We start from the raw sequence: 16,614 nt of genomic DNA on the forward strand, positions 1-16,614 counted from the left end.
CCCCCCGGTTTTAAACAGATTTTAATTAGGATTTACCTCGTCAATGCTCAACGTTAGCTTGGCTGGACCCTCCATGCGGGGCACCGTCATCTCCCGCGAGAGTTTGACCAGGGGGCGTTTTCTCCCCTCCCTTCGAGGCTAGAAGCTCAATAGAACGATCTCCAGAGTAAAAAAAACAAGATATTCTGTACAATCACAGGCTAAAAGGGTAGACGAATGGAATAAATGGCGCAGAGGCGGCGCTGTATGCAATGCAGACAGACCAGACAGATCTTGCTCGTGACGCTAAAATCGCTCGCTCGCTACAGTACCTTACCCTTATCCTTATCCACTGAGGGTCCCCTCACGTCCCCAATGTTATCAATTAAAAACAAGGCAGGTACTCTGTAGGAATTTTGGGATTATCGTCGCAAGTACCCAGCCTAAGAAATCAGGGGTAAATTGACAACAGTGCTTATTAGCGCGGCCTTGTTTAGCGATCAAATTATCGCGAGGCCTCCTTTTAAATTATGTGACCCCCCTTTCTCAATTCACATTCTTGATTCCATCTCTTTTTCTTACACAAAACTCACTCTTCACCCTCAATGAGTCCCTCTCTCGCTACAGAGACCACCAGATACAATGACTGCTCACCGTCAAGTGCGAGCGAAGATGAAGATGACGCGCCTGACCCGCTGAATCACCATGGCATCGATTTCAGTATACGAGGTGCGCGCATAGCCCCCTTTTTTTAAACGAGATGAACGGGACAAACTGATTGTGAGAAGACACCATGAAACGAGCGCTTCGTGCATCATCGCGTTTAGGAGATGGCGTTCGGTATCAACAGCTTGGAATTTCGAATTCAAATGATTTGGAGACGCAGTCACCGCCTCTTGACCGTACGCAATTCGACTTTAGCAGCCACCATGAGGGAGTCTCGTTTTTCGGTCAGATTCGATCAACGGTTGTTGCATCGAGATTGAATTGGTTGCTGGTTTTTGTACCGATTGGATTGGCGGCACATTCATTTCAGATTAATCCTCTGGCGATTTTCATGACGAATGCGATTGCTATCGTGCCGCTTTCTGTTATGCTGACGGAGGCGACGGAGCGTATTGCTGCTGATGCGGGAGACACGATCGGTGCGCTGTTGAACATTACGCTTGGAAACCTTGTTGAGTTGATTATCTTGTGAGTTTTGCTGTGAGATTTTGAGAGATTTTGCTAATTTGATGCAGGGTGTGAGTTGAGATGAGATTGGGTTTTGGTGAGGCTGAGAACTGACTTTGATAGCGTTGCACTGGTGAATAACCATATTCGCATCGTTCAAGCATCGATTTTAGGTAGTGTTCTCGTGAACCTTCTTCTCATCTTAGGCTCTGCGCTTTTTGCAAGCAGCATGTCCAATATCGACCCTCACAGCAGCATGGAAGAGTCAGAGCTCCTGGCCGCTCTCCTCTTCGTCTCAGTATTTGTCATTCTCATTCCCGTAAGTTCACCCATCCCCTCACTAATACAAACTACTGACCTAAACAGACGGCATTTGACTATACCTTCCAGATGAAAGGAAAGAAGAGCGAAGCCGCATTGAGCATGAGCCGCGCTTCATCGCTAGTAGTCCTCGTCATCTATATCGTGTATTTCGCGTATGAGATGAGACCCAAGCATGTCGAAGCACCAGCAATTCCATTACAACCACTACACACAGAGCATCATCAACACCGACGAAATCAGGGATCGACGTCTCACAGTGCAAGACTTATTCGATTTGCAGACCAGGAAGTTCCGACGCGTGCGAGGAGCACGACGCTTGATACGATGAGCGTTGCGGAAGCTGAGGAGGAGCGGGGGAAGAGAGAGACGACTCGTGCTAATTTGTCGCATCGGTCGAGAGGGAACTCACGATCTCATTCGCGTTCTGGCTCGAGGACTGAGTTTCATGGTTCGGAGATGCGGGACCTTTCGGTTGGGAGTGCTCAATCGAGAACGACTATTATGGAACGACCGGACGTACCGGGTCATCCGTCGCATCCTTCCAGTACTAGCGGCACTGTCGCTGCTGTTACGGTTCTGTTTGTTTCATCGGCTCTCATGTCGATGAATGCTGAGTTTCTCGTCAAGACGATTGACGATGTTACTCACGAAGGTGGTCTATCGGAAGCTTTGATCGGGTTGATCATTCTTCCAGTAGTCGGCAATATTGCCGAATATGTGACCGTTGTCACAGTCGCCATGAGAAACAAGCTCGAGCTTGCTATTTCTGTTGCTGTCGGATCAGCAATTCAGATCGCACTTTGTGTAGCACCGTTGACGGTCCTAATAGCCTGGATGCTTGGTCGGGATCTTGAGATGGCGTTCAACGTCTTCGAAACCACGACACTGGTTGGATCGGGTCTATTGATCAACCTACTGATTCTCAGTCGTGCGGGCACTGCCATCAGAGCTATAGGCCTGAAAGGCGCTCTGATGTTTGCCTGCTATGTCATCATTGCGTAAGTTGCTTTTGACCTCTGGGAGAAGATATTTGCTAACAGGTTGCAGTCTTGGTGCATACTATGAGCCGCATGGCAAGACAAAATGAAGCAGATGGGGAGAAAGGAAATTGTCATAATGATAATATCAAGACTTAGATTCATAAAGCATATAATTTCACCTCAATTTTCTCATGTTGATACTCAACCAATTTCATGTTTAGGAAAACGATCATACTCCATGCCCTTACTATAATCCATCCACACTTCTAGGTCGCATTGTAGATGTTGCAACCGAACCTCACTTCTTCCCTCGGCGAGTCCACTTAATAGACTTCCACCAATTCGAAGCAGGCCTTTCTCTCTTCAGAACCTCCTTTATCAAGTTGGCATCCTCACCAACAGCCAGCCAACGTCCTCCCTTATCGAGTCTCATTGGCAAATCTATCTGAGCTTGATGATAAGCATCCCTGGAATATTTGACCCTACAATCCTTGTACGCGTGAACTGAGGTAAGAGCCTTGTCGTCCTTGAGGATCTTTGCATTAACGCGCAGGGATGGATCTTTTCTAGAGGTATGCGGTCGGCCGCTGGGAAGGAGGCTTGGTGATGTTGTCTAATGTATCGTTTCGTACTTACGGAATAAACACAGTATTGGCATCCTTCTTCAGCTTTGTATTCATATTGACTGCGTGACGTATTTGGAGTGCGTAATGATTTATAGGACTGCAGCCCTTGAAAACGAAAATGAGAGGATAACCCAAAAGATTTTTCAAGGGACGTTGAATCATGCTGAGGGTAAGAGACGGTTAGACGGTCGCCCTGACGTTTGGGATCATGTCCTTGTATAGTTTGGGTTCTACTACAATAGACACCATTCTCTCATGTTGTTCTCTGACTGACCAGTAAGGCGCGAGGAGGGGAGAACAAAGGAACGAAACCAACAATATAAGAATTAATCTTATGACTAGGCAGAGATGCAAACACCATGCATATGTACCCCAGGTGAGAAAACGATGGACAGAGGAAGTTGTTGCATTTTAATCGTATTTAGGCAGACTTTTTGGCTACTAGATCACCAGCATTGGCGTAGCTATTACAAACGACTTGTTATCTACATAGAATTCTATTCAAGAATAAAGGTATAATGGCCTCTTCTACCTACGCAGTCTTGGCAGTGACTTATGGAGGCGTCAAACAACAATCAACAATCAATTTGGCTGTGAACAAACCCGCCCCACTTTTGCTTATCGACGCCACTTTCGTTCAATCCCGCTCTCTCGTCATCATCAGAGACAGTGCATCAAAGATATTGACGCATGATATGGCGCTTCCTAAGGACAATACCAAGCTTTGTTCAACTTCGCACCCCAATCAACGAGCCACGAGGTAACGATCAGGTCCAGGCCCTTCATGGCGTTATACCACCAACCTTGGCCGCCGTGCGCCATACCTGCAGCAGGGCTTGATCCTACATGTCCTATCGAAGAAGAAAGGACCCCAAACTACAGTCCGGACAGATTTTATCCTATTAGGTTGGGGCAACTGCTGAATGGTAGGTATCAGGTGGCGACCAAGCTGGGATATGGGGCTAATTCGACCGTTTGGCTTGCTCGAGATCTGAACAGGTAGGCTTTTCATTCAAAGCTCATAGGATCTGAGATATAAGACATGAACTGACTCTGCTAGATGGAAGTGGTCTTCAGAGATGTACGTTGCTATCAAAGTCAAGGCAACCAAGAGCTCAAAGAGACGAGCCTCTGCCGAAAATGAGATAGAGATCCTCCAGCATCTCAACCGAACAAATTCTAAGCACCATGGATGGCACTTCGTTCAAAAACTTACTGACACTTTCAACCTCGAAAGTCCATATGGCAGTCACCCTTGCCTCGTGTTGGAGCCTTTGCGTGAGCCGCTTTGGCTATACTGCTCCCGATACATCGGAGGTGTCATCCCTCCAGACATCTTGAAGATTCTGCTTCAGATGATACTTCTGGCGCTTGACTATCTGCATACAGAGTGTCATGTCATTCACGCTGGTAAGTGAATTAATAGTGAGCCAGGTCTACGATGCTCATAAGACTTACTGCAGATCTCAAACCCGACAACATCATGATAAGAATTGAAGATCCCAAGATTTTTGAAAAGGACGCCATCGAAGAGTACAACAATCCCTTGCCCGAGAAGCAACTAGACGATCGGACCATTTATTTGTCTCGAAACAACTACGGACCGCTTACTCGATCAACGGGTATCATACAGCTCGTTGACTTTGATCTTTCAGTTTGTTCAACACCAGGGAAGTTGCACTATGGTGCGATTCAAGGAGAGAAATACCGAGCGCCAGAAGTCATCCTCAACTCTGGGTACAGCTACTCTGCAGATATCTGGAGCCTTGGGGTAATGGTAAAGATCTCCCTCCCGTGTCACGCGGGACAAACAGTGATTGACAATGCGCTTGATAGCTTTGGGACTTGCTTGAAAAGAAAAGCCACTTTAGCCCTGTGACTCTAGGGGACGGGATGGGATACGATGACTTGACCCATTTGGCGCAGATCACCGCCCTGCTTGGTCATGCCCCTCAAGATCTTTTGAAAAAAGGGAGAAGATCAGCCTTATTTTATCAGGAGCACGGTATGTACTTGTACCGGATGTCTTGCCAGGGCAATGCCTACTGACGCATGACCAGGAGAGCTGAAAGACCCGAGCCTTATACCCAGTAATTTCAACCTTGAGAGCACGTTCACATGCATGGCTGTTGAGGAAAGACAACGATTCGTCCACTTTGTCAAGAGAATGATGACCTGGCGCCCCGAGGATCGAAGTACAGCCAAAGAGCTCTTGGACGACCCATGGCTCTACAAAGACTTTCCTCAAGATTGGAAAACACAGTCAAAGCAATAAAATCACAGAGACTCAATCTGTACATCATTCCGTTCGCTTATCATTTGAAGAGTCTCTACCGCTAACATATAGCTGCCCTCTGTCCTTTATGTACTTTGCTCTCATCATCCTCATACCGCCTCCTACTCGACGGCACAACGGCGGATGGATGCACTCCCCCCATAGAAGCTGGTATTCCCATATATGCTGGGATATCCTCGCTCAGCTCAGGAAAGTGCTGGAAAAAGTCGGTCGACATGGTCCAGGCGTTGATGTCGCGGATGCGCTGCTCGAAAAGTGGCGATATGTGGTATTTGCCCGTGTGCGCGTTGTGGTAAAATGTGTCCTGGAAGGTGTCCGTCCAGAGGATTTTTAGGTTGGATTGGAGAAGCTCCCAGAAGGAGTTGTTGCAGTATTGGTGTTGGGAGAAAATGAGGCGCTCGCGGAGACCGGGCCTACGGGTGGGGTTAGTTTTTGTGGTGGTGAATTGAATCGAATTGAATTGAATCGAGTTGAGTTGCACTTACCAGACGAAAAAGTCAATGCCGTATGAATGTGGTAGCACTTGCGATGGCCTGTGAATGTGTTAGTTTTGGCGCATTCGCGTGGAGAATTAATTAATTGGCTTGTCGCACCTGTTCCAGTACCATCGCGGTAAAGTAGCGCGTCTCTCCATTGTCGGATCGCCGTGATACGTGATCAAGAGATGACATATCCTCATCGCAGCCAAACGCTCTGTATCCGCACAATTCGTAAAACAGAGCTCATCCGCCCTGCGCAGCTTGCGCCACGTCGGCGTCATCTTGCCCGCGCGCTCGATGCTATCCCAGCCCTCAATCAGTGCGCGCACGGGTATATCCTCCGCGTTGTACTCCTCGATCGCGAGCTCCTCAGCGGACAGCTTTGTGGGCTTGACGAGGACTTCGTTTATGGCGCGCCAGATGTTGGGCTTGACGTCGTGGTAGGCCGAGGCGCAGCTCGTCGGGCTGGAGCAGTGGCAGAGCACGGGGGCCTTGGGGATGATGACGTCGTCCTCTTCGGGTGTTGGGGGGAGGTTTGGGAGGAGAGGCTGGATGGGGATGAAGCCGTTGCCGGCGGGAGGGAGGATCGAGTTGTCGAAGGCCATCGAGGTAGGGTAGTGCTCTGTCGACACGGCGTAGTTCCAGCCGTCGTAGGAGAAGGGGTCGTGCGGGGGAGGATGGCCGTGGTTGTGGTTGTGGTTGATGGGGAGTTCTAGTATTGTAGAGTTGCTTGTTTCTGAGGCTGCCCTTTGGGTCATGATTGGGACTATTCGCTCGTTTGATGCTGACTGTGATTGTCCAGCATAAGCCGGCGACTCGGATTTTGTCTCTGATCGTGGCTCGCTCGTGCTGGTGGCGCTGTTGGTATCGCCAATGTGCCGGCGGATCGTGGAGCCTAAAGAATCGAGCACCTGTAATAAATTGTCCCTCTCCTTGGTGACCTTGCCTAATTGGTCCATCAAGGTAGCTATTTGCGCGTTAGAGTCGTCCTGTCGAAGATTGTCGACCATGCTCTCTAATTGAGCGATGCGGCTCTTTGTTCGCTCGCGCGCCAGGCGTTGGGCCTTGCGATCGAGCTCCCGTTTCTTGAGCCGACGGGCTTCGGCAGTCGAGGTTTGGGTTTCATTATACATGGTGATGATCGCCTTCAGGGATGGGGGCAGAAACAAGAGGATGGGAAAAAAGATGCGACCGGACCAACAGACAGACTTATATCCGTTGAGAGGGGAAGCTAGTCTGCCGTTTAATGTACATCCCAGAGTACCTAGGGAGGATGAGATGGATGGAGAGAGAGGGGTTCGTGGAAGTGAATCTGGGGAAGCGGATCACGGGCTTTTGATCGATTCACACTACCTAACCCTCCAAGTCATGTAGTTTAGGTACCGATGAACGGTCGATATGGTATTGGTATGGTAGGGCACCTTACCCAGCAGCCAGGGCAGACCAGACCAGGGCAGGGCAGGCCATTCTGTTTGGGCTGTGCCTCAAGGGCTTTAACTCGATGCTCATGCCAGGGAAAACAAGCTTCAGCGCTAGAGTGCCACAATGGAGCTGAAAGGGATAACACCGAGATTTGGTAGGTGATGTAATCAGCAATAAGCAGACGCTAAACCCTCAACGGCTAATTCCGATTTGCTCGGCACTGGGATTAGGGTGCTCATTCGTGGCGTTGTCCGTTCAGCTCTAGTCTGCGGCCACATGTCTTTGGCTGTCTCTTGGAGTTTCCGGTTCTCAGGCAGTTCCTAAGGGCCAAGCCAAGGGCCCGCAGGATCTCCACGGGGCGCAACGTTTCGCTTCGAGACTGACTCGCAAACCAGTCCCGATTCACGTCTCAAAGTAACCTCACCTCACCCTGCGACGCGGCTCTGGGCAATCAAGATAAGCAAGATCCTAGCTGTCTGTACCTCGACACGCTTGGATCTTGGATAACTAGAGGTGTCAGTCATGCATGCGAGATTAGCGATTCAGGTTCTTGGTTGCTGGACACTACAAGATCATGACGGTTATCGATCCTATTGACTGATTCACGGCAGGGATCTCAGCTTTGCAGGAGTCTAGAGCCAAGTATAATTCCCTTCCGTATTGGGACGATCAATGACGATTGACGTTAGATCAAGGAATGGGATGAGATGGGATGTCACAAGGCGTGGCGTGGAATGTCAGTTTGGCGTTTATTGCGCGTTCCCTTCACTACCAGACAGCCTGAAAGTCCCCCAATCCGCCCACTAAGCGAGGTGCTTGATCGCTGATGAATGGAATTCTATCCAAGTCGCAATGGTATTGTGCCGAGGTCATTCAATCGTCAGGCAAGCGTCAAACGGAATTGTCTCACTCATCACAAACAATGTCTCGCAAATTAATTTAATTGATAGTAAATTGATGGCTGAACCATACCTTAAGACTACCCCAAATACCTGGTCCTTCTGCCACTGTAGGTGAGCCGACCCCCAAAACCACCAAAGCAAGCCACTTACAGAACGCGCGTTTACGCCCCCAACAGCCCTAAGATCGTTCCCTTACACGAACTAGCGCGTCGATGCCATGGACGGTCTAGGCCCTTAGAGTCGGAGCAAGAGCCGCAGCGGATCCCTCTGTAGACTGTAACTGGATCAGAGCCCACTCAAATCGACTTTGTCCGTGGGTGGCGTACCCTGGCAGCCTGGCTATTAACTACCCGGCGGCACATTTAGTTGACGACCCGTCGGGGGCCAACGGAACTTCCGTGAGGAACTTCCGGCAAGGCCACTGTAAACCTTTTTTCACGGCACACCACCAACGATGAAACAGGTATTAGATAGGGCTGATCGTGGAATTATTCAGGAAATGAATCTTGGGAATTACCATTCCTCTCCAGGGATCGTTGAGTAGGTATTTCCGCGACAGCTGAACTCCAAGACACGTTCCCGTGGGATCGACACTGCTAGTATTCTGAAAGCTGAACCTAACGCCAAGGACCCATGTCGGACACAATAACTCAATTGGGAGCCGACTAGGTTCGCGAGCCCGCCCCGAATTACGACGGAACAAGGACCATCTCCCGTTCATTCAATAGAATTATATCGAGATGTCACCAAATTCCACTTTGACATCTCCTAGGGAGATCGTCGCCCGCAGCTTCTGTAGCTGTCCAGCGCCCCCTTTTTACTCTTGCTTCAGACCGACCTTGCCGGCCTTGCGCAAGCCGACGCCTCCAATGAGAGCACAGAGAACCATGAATGAGAACATGGCCCAGAAACTTGCCTTGTAGCCCTGAAGAAGAGCCTCAGCTGGCTTCGATCCTGCATGTTGCTTGCTTACAAGGGTTGATATAACCTGCATCACGGCTAAACCCATGGCATTTCCAAACTGGGACGCTGCGTTGAACACTGACCCGGCCACCGCCTGTTTGTCCTCGGAGAAGGTTTCAGTGACTACTATCAGACCCACAGTGAAGAGGACGTCTGCTGAGAAGGGCATGAGCACCTGTGCGAAGAATGCAGCTGTCCAGTACGTCCACGCGGGGTCGATGAGTGCCATGAGCAGAGGCGAGATTGCTGTGAGGACAGATGTGATAACAACGAGCCATATAGCAGGGATCCTGTGGACAACCAAGCCTGTTGTGAAGTTGAGTGCTATACCCACCACGACGCTAGGTAGGATGCGAAGAGCTGCATTGAGAGCTGATAGGTGCTGGACCTCTTGGAAGCTGGGCCACGATTAACAACGTGGGGTACCAAAACTGTCATTCGGGTTTAACACTTACAATAGACTCGCAAATAGCTCTAGAGAGTTTATGACAGCGTTGGATAAGGCTATGGTTACGCAGATCGTGGTGAAAGAGTGGTTCCGCCAGAACGCATTTGGTATCAAGGCCGGTAGACCCCTTTTCACCTGAAGATGCATCCAACCGACAAAGAGCGGCAGTGCAACAAGACTCAAGCTTAGAAGAACAATACTGCTTGCGTCTTTGATGCGATACACATCTGTGCTGATGATGCTACAAGACCGTCAGTTATGCCATGCCGTTGAATTAAGACACGGGTGACGGTGGCGTACGCTAAGAAGTATGACAGCAGTGCCATGAAAGCTGAAGCGAGAAGAGTGCCGAGCCAATCAATCTTTGTCGCAACGCTCTGAATTACATCCTGTAACGTTCCAAGTGGCTCGGACTTTGGCAGAGACCAGAAGCCCACAGCGGACAAGACAAGATTGATACCACCGTAGAGAAACCAACCTGATCTCCAGCCAATAGTCTCAACCAGCACTCCACCAAGAACGAGCCCAAACGAGAAGCCCAGCGGCTGGCTCAACCCCAGACACGCAAACGCAAGATTCCTCCCCCGTCCCCGCGCCAGCGTCCTCGTCACGAGCGCCACAGAGCTCGAGAGATGCAGCGCAAGCGCAACGCCCTGTAGGGCCCTTAGCGCAACTAGCTGCTCGCCCGCGCGGACGAATCCGCAGGCCAGCATGAGCGAGCCGCTGAGGATGCAGCCGAGCAGATCGACGGACCTGGCGCCTAGCACGTCTGCGAGGGCACCCGCGAGCAGCAGCGTCGAGGCCGTCGCGAGACCCTGCACGGAGGAGGGCCAAAAGGCGAGGGATGGGGGTAGGGAGAGGTCGGCGGTCATTTGGGGCAGACCCACGACGATGAGGCCGTTTGTAGCACTGGCTGCAAAGTTGACGCCGGACAGTTGGAATGTCACTGCTATTTTCTGTAGACGAGATGCTGCTGGGGTGCTGCTGCTGGCGACGGCGTTGGGTGGAGAGTCCACGTAACTCTGTGCCTCGGCAGTTGAGGGCAGCACATCCTCGAGCAGTGTCTGAGTCTGAGTGGCCATTGTTTCTGTGGTCTGTTTCTCTTCGGCAGTTGAAGAAATGTGATATATCTTTGCGATGTGATACCCTCAATTCCAAATATCTCGACGTTGTATTTTATCTATGAGACATAAGCACCATGTAAAACGTCACAAGGGCGTGTAGAATTGGCGCCCTTTTGATGTGGGGAATGTCATGCAAGGGAGACTCGTAGGGTCGTTTTGTCCTCGAGGCGATGGGATCTAGGGCCCCGGAGTCAGCGCTAATGTGGCTTAAGAATGACAGCTTAGTCTAATCCACTTTAACCGAAACCGAGTTTTCATCATCCATATTGAGCGGTCGGGACATTCAAATTGCCGACCAAATGAATATCTGCACGTAGTGGTTGCACCGTTAGTCAGAGATCCAGATATCTAACGTCAGTCTGCTAGATCCCTTCACTAGCTGGCACTCTGTGACCCCTGGTGAAGGAATGATAAACAAAGCTATACTGGAATTGCAGTACTAATCCATAGCTCCGAGAGATAAGACACTCTAGCATCTGAGCCCACTTCACGGCTATAGATCCTTCCGGAGAAGCCCCGCCTAGCATCTTCATGAAGCGATCGCGCTCAACTTGATTTGGCCGATGCCACCACTTATCCGCGTCCACCTTGGCAAACCCCTGATCTTCCCATTTCTTCAGCTGCTTCGGATCGATCTGGTGCCAGGGGACCCCGAGATCCTTGGAGACCTGATCTTTGATCTGATCCATGACCTGCGTGCTGCCCATTTCACCCTCAGGGCCCTTTCCATCGATAAAGAAGCTGTCGTAGATTTTCTTGGTCTCATCTTCGACTCTCTTCAAAGCCGCTCCATGCCATTGACCATTGATTTCTTGTTGTAGGCCACTGGCTTCATCCACTTGGCAACTTTTTCATAGTCGAGTTGAAAGCCCGCGCTATCGTAGGTCGGGGACCCATCTGGTCCCTTACGGTGACATCGATGTAGATCGTAGAATGAATACAATGGGTCCGTATGCTTGTTTCTATGCTTGGGGATGTGGAACTTTGACAGAAAGTCCTCACCTAGTTCGCGCTCCTCATACCGGGGACGCTTGACGCGACCCGGCGTTGCTCGCGGATCCCGGATCTGAGAGTGGTCGAAGTCGAACTCGAGGTCTTTCTCTGTAAGTGTGGGCTTCTGTCCATCTGGCGTCGAAGGGCGAGCATCAGTTGTCTTGGCCTGTTTGGTCTTGGGCTCTGGCGCAGAGTCCGTCTTGCTCGACTGTCTCTTGTGACCGCGCGAGGTGGCGTTATCCTCGTGAGTGTCGGTTCCGCTCCTAGTTTTCATCGTAATCTGAACACAGATAGTCTTGGTATGAAAGACAATTGAAAGATAGGCGGACTATTGAGCTAGTCAACTAGTTTAAATAAGTTTCATGTAGGGAGTAGTTAGTTACGTTGATATCGTTGGGAATCCAAACGTCATCATCGCGCGTGGGGAATGTCGCGGCCACGTGACTTGGCCGACGCCTAATATCTCAACACCAAAAACGTTTTCCACCACAACTCCACCATTTCAAGTCGGAATGGGTCCGAAAAATATGCATTCGAAAGCCAAAACGATTCTGATTATTTCGTACTGTTCAAAAAGTCGAAAAAGAAAGCCCATGGCGAGGATCGAACTCGCAATCTTCTGATTAGACTATTCTGTGTTAGAGGAATTCGAACTTGGGCACTTGAAGATACTTACAGTCAGACGCCTTAGCCATTAGGCCACACGGGCATGTTTTTTCGTTACTAAGCTCTACCTGCAATCTCTAATCAGGAAGGAACCGTCCCTTCCAGCCCGCTAAATAATTAGTCACACTCAATAGCTATCCATTTTCCTAAATATTAAAGAATAAAGATATAATATTTAAAACACACAGTTCCTTAGCCTTAGTTAAGAGTAATGTATTTAGTGCCTTGCCATTTTAATAATAATTTTTTTTAATATACTTAGTCTAACTCTTATTAACTACTAATTGTATTTTTATCTAGCGATATTATAAATATTCTTATTCTGCTGTTAACTTCGTTCAGTTTATCAGTATTAAATAAAGTGCAAGCCACTTGAACTTGTTTTCAAGTACTCTCTATAAAGCTTTTGTATTACCTTGCTGGTGTTTATGCGATGACGCCAGAAACCGGCCTATGGCTTCCCATTCAGGTGCTTCATGCGCTCCTATGCACAACTGATCGATCTACAAGATGACAGGTAGGCCCGATGGGAAATCATGATGATTTGCCCACACGCGTCATTCAGGGTGTTGAAAAATGCGTCTTCTGATGAGTATATCGCGTCTTTCAGCTTGTTGAACCAAAGGGAAAAAAAGAGAAAAGCATGAGTCCGTCTAACTGATTTGTCCAGAACGTCCCTTCGGATTGAATGCCAAGTCTATTTAACAGTATCGATAGCTGACTATGGAAAACGAAGGACATCAGCAAGGATCTCGCCATTGAGGTAGCTTAGCAAACATGCCTCTCCATCTTGAACTATGCCTTTCCAGCTAATATCTAATCTTGTTATTTCCATAGCCCCTGGTCCATAAATCCTTTCAATAGGTGCACTAGTGCTCCTACCCTTAAAGTTAAGCTTCTTTTGGCGAACCACGTCCCTGTTATTACTGCTATACCTCAAAGGGAGAACATTTAACATGGGCCTGTGTATAAACCTGGACGAGGACACGACCATGATTGATCAGAAGAAAGTGTTCACAATCATCTAGCATTCATTGTTACGATGGCGATGATCGCGTTTGTTTGGAGGCGGGTGGCCAATAGTGAGTTTGACTGAAGTAGGGAGAAAACGTCAGATTCATGCTCATGAACTGAGAGAACTTACTCGATTAGGTCTCTGAGGTTTTTCATATTGCTATGCAAATTGTTGAGCTTACTATTAAGGTTACGTGCCACAAAACTTCACGCACTGTCCCTCATGATTTGCTTTCATTGCCACTGGGCGTAGCTTCACTTAATTTTGATGTTGTTCGCGTAGTTTCATGACGAGTAATAGTGTTTAAGAGCTAGATAGAGCTCTCTGGCGTTCATTGCACTCGTTGTTGAGATATCTAAAACCCGATGAGGTGAAAACACTTGAACTAAGTTCAATATGGTAGATCTTTACTTTTTTCCATGGCATGGTTTGATCCATTCGTCCCAACTAGCTTGTTTAGCTTGCACTGCATGAGTAGAGTGCCGTACTGCTATTGGGCTGGTCCGTTGTCTTCTCATTGTGACCTCATGCATCTCACTCTATACTGATCTTATCTGTGTTTCCACTCCGATCCTTTCCCCAGTTCTATAGCATCGTGTCTATCGAGACACGTTTAGTTATCTTCGTGCTTGCTGATTCGGCTTGTGGAATGTTGCCTTTTCTCAGGCTTGTGTTTATTCTTCAAGATCTTGAGTCGCCACAGATAGTCTGCTATTAGCGATGATGGGTAGGAAACAGATAAAGAGTTATCATAGGGAGGATAAATTATTGCAGAATATTTCTCCGCAGTAAACAAGTAGTTAGGTGAATAAGCGGAGCGCTATACTCGTGTCAACACTGCATCTTCCTGTTACCCGCGCCCTTCGTCACACCAAACCATGGTCAGATTGCCCAACTGAGTCAGCATCTTGACCTCAACCCTCTGCTCGTTTGGACCCCCATGGCAGATACGCTTACATCAGCAGCAAGATTGAACATAAAACGTAACTATTGAAGTTAAATTGGAAGATATTGGGCATCTTAGAACAGCCCTGGGTCTCGTCAATGTCCATGGGATGGTTAGTAGAGGGATTAACTTGGAAGGGTTTGAACCACCTACCAATCGTGATACGACCGGGCTTTAACCTCAGGAATGACATTAGGCTTCGAATCATCGTCAAATGACAACTCTTCAGCAAGAAATATGAACACACTATGGATCTACACCTTGGCGTGGGTGCATCTCAGCCGATAGCATGTTCGTACCTCTATACAATAGTCCAAGGTGAGCTTCGCCACGAGCAGATCAAAATACTGCCGAGACGAATCTAGAATTATCACGTCTCCTTTGAGGCCTCTGGAGCATGGGGTGACGTTGGGTGATTATGCAAGCCAATGGAGTGAAGTGAATCATGGAAGGCTGTAGATGGATAAGGGGAGGAAAATTAGGCCTTTTATCCTAAAGTATGAAAGGATTTAGGTAAATTTAGGCAAACTTAGGATAATTTAGCATAAAACCAGTAGAGTTTAGTTAATACATCTTTTCCGTGGCTTAGGTCAAAATCTGGAGTTCTCTTGCTCTTTGGGAACAGGCTACCAGGCGAGACGAAAGACATGGCAAATTGGTTTGTCTCTGGCCAGCTTGAGAAATTTGGTCTGGGCTCTGCATCTCTATTCTGCCAATTTGCAACGAATAATGCCAAATCCTATCCTCTTGAGTGATCGTGTCGTCCTCACCAAGAGATGGTCCCGTCAATTGGCACCTTCCCCAGCACGCGTGCCTTCCTCAACAGACAACATCGCTGTGTTCCTCCCTCAGTGATCTACACCTTCATCCTTTCTAAATAGAAAGCTCCTACCGGATAAAATCTCATCTTCTCATCTTCCAATCTGCTCAACCTTTCCATCCACATTCTGACTTGTCTTTAAGCATCATCACCAACTGCATCGCCGCCGCAACCGCCGCCGCAATGCATCCAACGATGCCCCGACTCGACGACTTGCTTGCCCTCCTGGAGGTGTTCTTTGCCCCAGAGAGAGGGGCGCTTCCAGGAGGGCGGCGACCAAGGCAGAGCTTGAGGCCCAAGCTCGTCTTCCGCCCCTCTCCTCCTCCTCCCCTCCCGCCGCCGCCGCCTCGGGCTGATTGGCCGTCTCCTCTCGTCATCCCCGCCTTGGACGTCTGTTTTGGACTTCCCTCTCCGACGTTCCCATTCTGTTCCATCCGCCACGACTTCCGGCCAGCGATGCGTGTGGTGACACTGCCTGCATGCACGCCATTTGACTTCAGACTTCGGTTAGTTTCACCATATTCGCCCTACCACTTTCAACAGTCGCTGAAAGCTACAGCTGAGGGTACTTTCAGTGACCAGTGCCCGTGTCGTACCCAATCCGTCTACCGGCTTCGACTTTGACCTTCCTTCAGCGTCTCCTTGCCATACCTTGAAGCTATTTGACCTTCCGTCGACTCGCTGTCACCACCTTACCTACGTCGATTGACAACCTTGCGTCCCACCTCGCGAAATTCCAGTCATCGCCAGGTTTCTCTCCTTTGCTTGCGCTTTCATTGGCTTCGCCTGCCCTTTGAGATTTCTGCCTTAACAGCCTCTTCTCTCCCCTGTGACCCTGTCATCCCTTTGAGGGTGCTGTCTCTGCAACCTCTCGCTCTACCCATCGGCTTTTCTTCCTTTGAATATTTGAATTACTACTGGATATTTCACCAGTTCATCTCGTCTCGCCAAATTTGCCTATCCTTTGAGGATACTCTTGTCTCCTGCTGGCGCAGTTCAATACGAGGGCGTTGCTTGTTATCATGATGCCATGGTCGTCCAGATTGTGGAAGCTTTCGCTGGAGATATTAATTTCCAGTGATGGGTTGTGCAGTAGCTGGGGACTGTTTCGCCCGGGCACCGGACTGTTATGGCTATCGTCAATGTGAATCAAAGTGGTCACAGGGGATCGCATGACGCATAATTCCACGGATAGTTGAAGTACGGATGCGAAGAATATCTAGAGATAGCCTTTTGAACGGGCCAAAGGTAAAAGGCTGCGGATGGCTATTTTTGCCTGGTACTTCCACTGGTTGGTCAGAATGCGCAGGTATCCAACATCTTATATATTCCATGTTTCGTCGACACCGCACGATGAAAAGCAAAGAAGCCAGACGTTTGTGGGTACTCCAATTTTAACACCGCCTATGTTATCATTATGCAGAGAGGATCCTTCCCCTAGGCAAGCCAACCCTGTCT

At 49.0% G+C, this 16,614-nt stretch overlaps 5 protein-coding genes across 5 annotated transcripts; 3 read left to right on the plus strand and 2 right to left on the minus strand.

Annotated features, from left to right (window-relative positions):
- Positions 1–772: 772 nt before the first annotated feature.
- FSUBG_7686 (Ca2+ H+-exchanging vacuolar) lies at positions 773–2,563 on the plus strand (the record flags this gene model as incomplete). Its single annotated transcript, XM_036686015.1, has 4 exons — positions 773–1,173; positions 1,276–1,471; positions 1,519–2,474; positions 2,524–2,563. 4 exons carry the CDS (start codon positions 773–775, stop codon positions 2,561–2,563), a joined length of 1,593 nt encoding a protein of 530 aa, XP_036536737.1.
- Positions 2,564–4,161: 1,598 nt separating this feature from the next.
- On the plus strand, positions 4,162–5,357 carry FSUBG_7687 (CMGC SRPK kinase; the record flags this gene model as incomplete). The annotated part of the gene is made up of 4 exons (XM_036686016.1): positions 4,162–4,492; positions 4,546–4,859; positions 4,919–5,087; positions 5,143–5,357. 4 exons carry the CDS (start codon positions 4,162–4,164, stop codon positions 5,355–5,357), a joined length of 1,029 nt encoding a protein of 342 aa, XP_036536738.1.
- A 61-nt stretch (positions 5,358–5,418) lies between these two features.
- On the minus strand, positions 5,419–6,990 carry FSUBG_7688 (uncharacterized protein; the record flags this gene model as incomplete). Its single annotated transcript, XM_036686017.1, has 3 exons — positions 5,419–5,791; positions 5,864–5,911; positions 5,972–6,990. 3 exons carry the CDS (start codon positions 6,988–6,990, stop codon positions 5,419–5,421), a joined length of 1,440 nt encoding a protein of 479 aa, XP_036536739.1.
- A 2,008-nt stretch (positions 6,991–8,998) lies between these two features.
- Positions 8,999–11,983, minus strand: FSUBG_7689 (aminotriazole resistance protein; the record flags this gene model as incomplete). The annotated part of the gene is made up of 6 exons (XM_036686018.1): positions 8,999–9,542; positions 9,600–9,833; positions 9,893–10,679; positions 10,739–10,772; positions 11,157–11,554; positions 11,626–11,983. The coding sequence occupies 6 exons, from the start codon at positions 11,981–11,983 to the stop codon at positions 8,999–9,001; spliced, it is 2,355 nt and encodes a 784-aa protein (XP_036536740.1).
- Positions 11,984–15,339: 3,356 nt separating this feature from the next.
- Positions 15,340–16,237, plus strand: FSUBG_7690 (uncharacterized protein; the record flags this gene model as incomplete). The annotated part of the gene is made up of 2 exons (XM_036686020.1): positions 15,340–15,662; positions 16,090–16,237. The coding sequence occupies 2 exons, from the start codon at positions 15,340–15,342 to the stop codon at positions 16,235–16,237; spliced, it is 471 nt and encodes a 156-aa protein (XP_036536741.1).
- Positions 16,238–16,614: the final 377 nt, after the last annotated feature.

Source organism: Fusarium subglutinans, assembly GCF_013396075.1.
Source record: "Fusarium subglutinans strain NRRL 66333 chromosome Unknown NRRL66333_c0000100, whole genome shotgun sequence".
Classification (NCBI taxonomy): Eukaryota; Fungi; Ascomycota; class Sordariomycetes; order Hypocreales; family Nectriaceae; genus Fusarium; species Fusarium subglutinans.